At 43.9% G+C, this 8,872-nt stretch overlaps 1 protein-coding gene across 2 annotated transcripts in view; it reads right to left on the reverse strand.

Moving 5' to 3' along the window:
* The window catches only part of GEMIN5 (gem nuclear organelle associated protein 5), a 19,891-nt gene extending 11,056 nt beyond the window's left edge, over positions 1–8,835 (reverse strand). The window contains exons 1-14 of one of the 2 annotated variants that reach the window (XM_075441417.1): positions 8,641–8,835; positions 8,287–8,441; positions 7,638–7,819; positions 6,734–6,885; positions 6,385–6,513; positions 6,058–6,190; positions 5,434–5,593; positions 4,591–4,803; positions 3,771–3,856; positions 3,154–3,248; positions 2,368–2,504; positions 1,094–1,167; positions 516–697; positions 277–416 (exon numbers count right to left, since the gene is read on the reverse strand). In XM_075441417.1, the coding sequence (XP_075297532.1) occupies positions 277–416; positions 516–697; positions 1,094–1,167; positions 2,368–2,504; positions 3,154–3,248; positions 3,771–3,856; positions 4,591–4,803; positions 5,434–5,593; positions 6,058–6,190; positions 6,385–6,513; positions 6,734–6,885; positions 7,638–7,819; positions 8,287–8,441; positions 8,641–8,800 (1,998 nt within the window). In that variant the 5' untranslated portion in view covers positions 8,801–8,835. Of the gene's footprint in view, positions 1–276; positions 417–515; positions 698–1,093; positions 1,168–2,367; positions 2,505–3,153; positions 3,249–3,770; positions 3,857–4,590; positions 4,804–5,433; positions 5,594–6,057; positions 6,191–6,384; positions 6,517–6,733; positions 6,886–7,637; positions 7,820–8,286; positions 8,442–8,640 lie in introns of both variants that reach the window. The other variant, XM_075441416.1, reaches the window with a different exon arrangement.
* Positions 8,836–8,872: the final 37 nt, after the last annotated feature.

Genomic DNA, 8,872 nt, shown 5'->3' on the forward strand with positions numbered 1-8,872 from the left:
GCATAACAGCTTGCTTTCTTTAAGGATCCAAAAGTGCTAAAATGAAAACAATAATGACTGGACTTACAAATCAATTTGCAAGTTGCAAAAACATATGGATACCTGCATATCAGGTATCCAGAACAGGAGATGGTTACCAAGGGTAAGTTTGCAGTACTTCAAGAGTATATCTCACAAAATAAGCTTTTCTGTTTGGTGAACTTTGTTCTAAAACACTGCAGAATGGATGATTTGAAACTAAAACAAATACACTTCTGAGTGGCTGTGGAACAATACCTGTGCAGTGCCATCATAGCACGCAGATACCAATCTTCCCTCATGGTGGGGGCTCCAAGAAAGGCTTGTGATTTTAGCTGTGTGCCCAGCCAGAGTTCGAAAAGGCTCTGTTATTGTCAAAGGACTTTCTGAAGTGCTCTCTGAAAGAAGAAAGAAAAGGATCAAGTATGGCCAGCAAGACAAACCAGGACTAAACTAAAACAAGATGGCAAGACTTGGAATATAATCTGCAAACTTACCTATGACGCTCTTCAGATTATGCACATAAATAGTGGCATTGATCGAGCCTGAAGCTATCAAGTAACTCAGCTCTGGCTGGCTCCCATGCTCATGATGCCAACGAATAGCATTAATCAGTTTATGATGCTGCTGGATAGTGCAGAGCAGCTTCAAGTTTGGTGCCTGAAATATTTCAATTGAGCTGAAATGTAAGAACACCAGTGTTAAGAATTACAGTTGTCAGTGAAGATGGGAGTTTCTTTGTTATCCTGCATGAGCAGTATGACAGAACATGAAACAGAGTAAGTGAGTTTTTCTTTTCTGGATTCAGCTCAAACCCTCATTTAGTACATCACCAAAAGTGTGGTTCAACCATGAGTGGATCCTTGAAAAATAATTTAACTTGATGATGTGGATCCTCCATGCCACAAGTGGCTAAACCAAATAACAGCAAGGAATGCTGTATTGTCACAATTCAAATACACCGGCAGCGGAAGAACGCAGACAAACCAGGGCAACAAAAAGTACTCTTGCTTCACTACAGTGATTCTAGTCAGGATCAGCACATACACAGCCTTGACCTACAAGTGGAACATACCCATCTTCATTGCCAAGAGCCAAGAGTTTGCCATCTGGTTTCCAGCTGATCTCTGTGTGTGCAGGCAGTTTGTGCTGTAGAAAGAAGACACAACTATTGCCAAAGCCCCATTAATCTCTCTTGCATACATTCAACACAGCAACACTGGCAAGTAGACAGAGTTGCAATTAGTCTGCAAAATTAAAGTCACAAAAGTGTCTATTGCATTTTGTAGCAGTGACATAAGCTTGAGCAATTAAGAAAGACTGAAAGAACTGATGAAAGAACCAGTGATTATTTTTATCAGTTCTGTGAAATGTCTCAAAGAATTTTTTATGGATTCCAACAGGACCTTGCTGCTTGCTCAGTCTCCTTATGCTCCTTGGAAAGCCCCAGACATTGCAAGCAAATTCTATCATCTTTCAAAAGAAATCAAAGTTTACTTGTAATTATTTCTATTCTTTCTACTTCAGATGAAAGCTACTTACAATTTACATGCCTAAGAATGATCGTTTCATTGCCTGTGACACCAGTCTCTTAACCCCTGGTGAGTCTTCTACTCAAGAAAGAAGCCAAAACCCAGCTGACATAAATCAATATAGTTTGATTGACTTCAGTTGACTTATGCTGACTTAAAGCAACTGAAGATGTAACCCACTTCACTTATTTTGTATTTTCAACTAAGAAATGACTGATCATACTTGAGAAGACGTTATGGTCAATTATCACCAACCACTCTGCATTATCTGCAGTGTAAATGGAAACAGACTCCTGCAAAATCATGAATGCCTTTACTGCAACATTTATTTAAAAAAGAAAAAGTTAATGTTTGAAACTAGAGAACTTGAGCTAGTTAACTCATGCATACCCACCAAGCCATCTAAGCTATGACATTATTCAGGATATTACTTAAGTGCTTTGAAACTGGAAAGCTCTGTGTGAACTAATTATTTTGAGCAGCCACACACAACTTTAAAAATCAGACCCTATATTTCAATTTAACTTTTCTGCTTAAGTAAATTACACGGTAGAAAACTAAGTAACTGATGCCAGGAACAGATATGCCATGCTAACGTTGGGGGCAAAAAAGACCCTTTTTCAGAGGCAAACACATCAACTGTTTAAATAAGTTGACCCAGTATCGCTGAAGTTCATCTGTGGAGATTGCAGGTTTCAAATTTTTTATTTGTTACAGATTCATAACGAAGGCAAAATCAGAAACCTACAACTACAAGGTCATAGAAACTATGACATGGTACCACGAATCCATTAAAAAGCCCCCAAATCATACTCACTTTGATTGAATTAGTGTCTCGGATGACTTTGTTGATGTCATTTGCCTCTCCATTAAGCTTCCAGGGGTTGTGTTGAAAAACAATACCTTCTCCAGCACAACTATATAAAGTTACAGAAGGCTGCTCACCTTCTCCTCCTATCCAACAGAGAAATAAAGCTAAATATACTATGTTCTTCATCACTTTTAGCAGAAGTAATCACTCCCACTATAAATCAAAACATTATTTTAAAAGGCTTTATACATGCTTCATTTGCCTGTGATCTGGCAGCAAGAAATTCTCAAAATCCTCTGAAAGGACCTCTCATTTCTACCAACAGATCTCTCCATAGCACAGTCACTGCAAGCTTTAAAATTCCCTTTAAAATATGGTGCTTAAAAAAACTCAGGTTGTGTAAGAACAGCTAATGGAGCAGTTCTGTTTGGTTCAAATTGTAGAACCATACTTCTGGAGCTAAGGAACCCATATTTGATCCAATGTCATTACTGCAGGGAGCCCGTGCAGACAGTTACTGGTTTGTAATACCCTGAAGTAAGCGTAGAGGTGTGGTACTCCACTCCAACCTACTTCCTGCAGCTACTATAATTAAAATACTAGAAGAGATTGTTTTGCTTCCTTGCAAAACTGTTAACAATTCCTCAAGCAGAATGCATTCTTAGCTGCTGGAAAGGATTGCTAACAAGCAAATGGTGCTCCCTTTCCTAGGAAGGGAGGAAATACCAACTTCATGGCATCTGTGTGCTCTACATCAGTGTTCTACTTTGTCACAAGGCGTCAGAAACTCACCAGAAGACAGAGGAGGAGTTGGAGGCCCCCAGGCTAATGCGTATACAGTCTTCTTGTGGTAAGTACTGGAGATCTGAGGTGGTTTATTCTTAGCACTGGGCACGAAGACAAGGAAGCAGGGGCAGCAGATTTCAGCAAAGGAAAATAAAAAACAAATAAATAATAAAAAAAATCAAAGCAACATATTTCCAGTGGTGAAAACAGACACCAGCTGCTTTAACATACTAAAGCCATAGCTGAACCAAGCCTTCTCTAACATCTGCTGTAGGACACTACACAAATCATAACAAAACTGTCCTGATGACCTTCACCTGCATGCTGCTCTTCTTTACCAAGAAAGACATTTTCAGAGAATGTTTTCCTTGACTGATGTCCTCCCGCAGGTGATCTCTGGTCACACAATCTTAAGTTTACCTTAAGTAACGATTACCTTAGAAGCTACTGGACATACTGGACAGATGCAAAGATGCACTGAAAATCCAGCTGTTTGACTAGCTTTAATTTAATCCTACTGTTGTATAACAGTAAAGATATATCTCAGGAAAGACCACACCACCTGTGCATGGTAACATACCAGTAGGATCTGACACTAATAGATCTGAAAGCTACTTTCTTACCTGCTGGACAAGGTGTCAAATATGCCAACTTTTCCATCATCTGTTCCAAAAGCCAAGCAGCCTTCCTTAGTTGGATGCCAGGATAACTGCAACCAAAATAGGAAGAGACCCATAATGACATAAGCTACAGACACTTTGTTTCTAAATAATAAACAAAAGGAAAACATGAAACTGATGAGCAAGCTCCCACCCTTCCAACCACAGCCACTTGATTTGATCTGTTTACTGTGAGCATCAGAGTCTCTCCCCTTACCAGCTACTGGGGGATGCGATGAGATGAAATGGACTAAAATCATTAAAATACCACTTTACATCTACATTACAAAATACAAATGGAGAATATGGTAGGATGGTGAGAAAACTTTTGGTGTGAGCGAGAATAACTACGTGTGTGTTTTACTGCTGCCAGCAATTTTAGCCGGCAGTAGCCTCTGGCCAGCCACTGTTCAAACTCAACCTGAAGACATGCATGTTGGTTTTCGTGCATGTCAAACTTCCTAGCAGAGCAAGGGCAACCACAGATGAAGCAAGGAAGGATCATGAAAGAAGATCAAAGTAAAAAAGTAATGTAACAGCAGCTGGACTTCAGCTGATCTTTCACGAGATGTAATGCAAGCACCTGAGATAGTAAAAAGGTCTAGAAATTTGTTGCCAGATTCTAAAATGTATATCAAAAGAATCGAGTATGAAAGGAATAACTTGGCTTTACATATTTTTAGTTGGGAAAAACCTTCTTCAGAGTGAAAGAAAAACATTCTTGAAAGAAAAATATTGAGTGAAAAGAGAAGAGACAAAAACAGGGAATCAAAAGCACACTTACTGCTGTAACCTTGGACTTTATGCTTTGCCAGAAAGTTTTAACATCGTAAATATTGTTCACGGACAAAGTATTCCACACCCTGATCATGCTGTCTCCAACACCGATAGCAAGGCAGCCTGTGTCCACAGGGGAGAAGGCAAGACTATAGACAAATCCCCCAAGTGAGGGCATGGTCCAGCTACACTCGAGAGCTGATAGGTCCCAGCACTTCACCTGAGGAATATTTAAGGAGTAAGGAATGGTTAAATGTAGAGTGATGGGTATGACAAGGAAAAACAAAGCATGAGCGAGATGAAGAACCAACAGGTCAAATTCAAGGCTTGACACAGCATGTGATCTGCACCCAGAGGATTACATGTCACCGACAGGGCTGCAATAGTTGGAAGACTGTAATGGAATGGACAAAGGACTACAGTTTAATAGTATCATCCTCTGATGACTTCAAAATAGGAAACTGCTGCCTGTAAAAGGCAAGAAGTTAAAACACAAAAATACAAAAAACCCCAGATGCTTTAGTTTGTACAAGTAAATGATTTTAAGATGGAAAAATAGGCCTTCTTAAACTGAAACATATAGGAAAAAGAGATGGTAAACTTCCTTTATTAAACAATTACCATTCAAGTCTAGGATGTCATAACTGTGCACTCCACCACAGTAACAGCTTGAGCTTATAAACTAAGAAAAACATACACAACCTGTACTCAGAACAAATTCTAAGCAATGATGATACAAAATGCTGCAATAAACCCACTTTAAGAGAGAATTTACCCTCTAAAAGGGGCAGCCTCAGTCAAACTGTATAGGTACGGCTACTTTTATGTTAATTTTAGAAATGGTTCTTACATCTCGGTCCATTGAAATGGAAAAAAGGAGCTCTTTGTCTTGATGCTTCACAGAACTCAGATTGAACACAATACGGGAGTGATTTTGTCCTTCTGAAGATCCTAGAAGAGTCCACTTGCGTTTTGCAGGCTGGGTCAAATCCCAGAGCAGCAGTTCTCCCCTGCAAAATATAAAGCGTGTACTTCATTGTTCACTTCAAAAGAATAATATAGGCTATATATGGGCTAATTACATATGTACATACTGCAAGCTCAAGAATACTACAGCTAGACACACATCTACCACATGTGCCTATCCACATGCACACGAACACCACCCTACAAATGACATCCATAGTTTACCACACTGAAAACTGACACGTCATTTTCTCCCACTAGCTGGGCAAAACCACAATCACTACCATTAGCAGTCAATATTCAGTTAGATTATCAGACAAATATGGGACAACGGTAGTTTTCTAGAAGTCTGAACTCCCACTTTAACTCTTGACCTGTCTTCTTTCCAGTTATACTGGGAAGGAAGGAGGAAGGGGGTGTCAACGCTTCCTTCCCAGTTCTTCCTTAAACATTAGTAAATGGATCTGCAGTTACCGATGGCACCCCGGCTGCTGTGCGCCCTGCTTACCCGAAAGAGCTGGATACAATTTCTGTGGGGTGACCCGGAGGCCAGTGAACAGTCAGCCAAATGCGCTCTTTAACAGCGGGATCAACGGCTCCACCTCTTCTCTTCGTGGGTGGCAACTTCAGAGTCATCACACCTAGGGAACCAAGAGGGATTATGCAGACCTAGTACACCAAAATTCTCAGAGAGAAAATGAAGTCATGTGAATGTGAAGCTTTCAGTATGCTCTGCATGCTTTACACTATCAAGTTAGTGAATGAAGGCTGCAGTTAGAGAAGAACTCTTCCACCATGTTGTTACTGCTTATCTCACGTTATTAATCTTACTTACTTCTGCCTCTAGTACAGCTCCATATCCGTATGGTCTGATCTTTGCTTCCTGAAGCCAGGTAGCAGCCTTTCTTCGTGGTCGTGTCCTGTGTCAGCTCCCCATTTGGAACTTTGCCTTCCTCTGAAGGAACTACTGAATACCATTGGAGTCATGTTATCATACTTTAAAATTGAAAGCTTTATAAAAATTAACTGAAAATATATTGATTTGCATCAGAATATACTTTATTGATTTTACCAGTTGCCTTTGCTTAGCTAGTTACTGACTTGCTACAAGGAATTCAGTTCTCTAGAAGGACATTTACATGAACTAAAAATTACTTCACAAACTATTAATCACTTCTACGTACCTTGGAGCTCCTCTTGCCAAGCAGGTAACCTTTCTTCACCAGGCACAGGGCACCAGGCCAGACAATGTATTTCATCGTCATGGCCTCTTAGCCGATGAAGAACTTCTCTTTTCCTGCTGATATCAATTATAACCACCATGCCGTCCTTGTACCTAAAAATAGAGACTTAAATTAATGAAGAGATTCTCGTATAATAATACCTGACTCAATTTCTGAGCCCTTTGCCAGGATCACTATCACCACGTTACAGACAGAGAAGCCAGATCACAAGCAGCAATGGGACTGGCAGACCAACGGTCAGGCGGAGCTCCAGTACAGCCCTGGGTGCACACCTGCAGCTGCCTTTCCAAGAAGCGCAACCACTACGTTTGGCTTCCAGAGTGACAGCAGTTCATTAGGAACACAGCTCTCAGAGACTTAAAAAACAACACTGGCTTTCATACAAGGAAAACTGCTCCCTTTACTGCAAATGCAAATTGCTTTCATTCCTTCCCTCCTCTTGTGTTTGTTCTCCTTCAAGAGAACTTTGTCATCAAGTCTCAGGGGTTTTTGTGTTCCAGCTCTTTTCAATACAGTCTTGGGTGTCTAAAGGACTGGAACTGCAGTGGTTGACAAAGGCCTAGAAAAACTAAAAAACTCTTTAGATGCACTAACCTGTAATGCAACAAACATCAGTGAAGTCTAATGAAAAAATAACAGTTTAAAGAAATTTCAGAGGTGCAAATCAAGCCTAGACCCTTACACTGCTACAGATTTCTATGACTCGCAGGTCTACCAAATCTAAAGGTTATTTCAACATCACTGTATACCAGAAGAAAAAAGAAAAACAGAAAAAAATAGTCTTACAATTGTGTAGCCAAAGTTCTTGCAGAAGAATGGAAAATCAAACATAATGAGTATTTACCCAATCGCCACCAGGTTTTCATGGTGAGGAGAACAAGTGAGACAAAAAACCGTGCGAGGCTCTGGGAAGAACTGCTGGCTGTCACTTCTGTTATGCCAGTAACAGACAATTATACCTTTCTCATCACCAGACACAATCAGATCTTTCACGAGAGGTGACCAGTGCAACGCTGTGATGGCGTTCTGAAAAAAGAGAAGTGAATACATTGAAAGCCGTCTCGCCACCGTCGAGCACGGAGGAACAGGCAGCAAACAGCCCGCGAGCACGCCCCAGCAGCTGAGCTACTGCTAAAGCCATCCGGCTCTTCTGGGCTTTGGCACGCTTGACGTCGGTGCCGACACGCTGCCCGGAGTGACAGCGGCTGCTCAAACGCCTGTTCTTCATCTGTGCTGTGCGGAACGGGAACTTGCTGACCAGATTCCAAGCGAGCCGGGCTTTGGGCGAGCCCTGGGAGCGGCACCCGCTTGCCGAGGCTCTGCGGGTCCCCGCCCGCTCCCGCAGGCGACGGTAACGGTGCCACAGGCCTAGGGCTAGACGGAAGGCCGGCCAGCAGCTCTCCGCCGCTTGAACTTCACCGCGCTCGCAGCCCACCCTCGCTGAGGTAACACCGCGCTGCCGCCCACCCCCCGGCCCCCCCCGCCGCTCCCACCTGGTGCATGCCGTGCTCCCCCGCCGCGGCCAGCGCCTCCGCGTCCCACAGCCTGACGGTCCCGTCGTCCGAGCCGCTGGCGCACAGCCCGCCCTGCCCGGGGCAGCGGCAAAACGCGAAGGCCGAGATCCTCTCCGTGTGCCCGGCCAACTCTCCTGCACCGACAGCGAGCGACGCCGTGGCACCCTCCGCGGGAGCACGGCGCCTTCCCAACCCAACCCAACCCCGTCCCCCCAAACCCGCCCCGGGCTCCCGCTGCCCCTCGGTGCCCGGCGGAGGGGCCGGGTGCCCTCTATAAAAGGCCGGAGAGGGAAGGGGGGGGTGCGGCCGGCGGGCCCCGGCTCCCCGCAGTACCGTAAAAGGCGGGGGCGGCGCCGCCGACATCCAGCAGGCAGACGCGGTGCCTCGCCGCGAAGCCGAAGAAGCGGCCATCGCTGCTGGTGTCGCTGCAGCGGCTGCTGTACCAGTTGGGCGAGGCGGGCAGCACCCGCACTTCTCCCGCCACCGCCGCCATTGCCGCCGTGCCGTGAGGCCGCCGCGGGCGCTGCCGCCAAGCGCCGCGCACGCCGTCGCAAACCGTCGCAAA

The sequence above is a fragment of the Opisthocomus hoazin genome, chromosome 22, assembly GCF_030867145.1.
Source record: "Opisthocomus hoazin isolate bOpiHoa1 chromosome 22, bOpiHoa1.hap1, whole genome shotgun sequence".
Classification (NCBI taxonomy): domain Eukaryota; kingdom Metazoa; phylum Chordata; class Aves; order Opisthocomiformes; family Opisthocomidae; genus Opisthocomus; species Opisthocomus hoazin.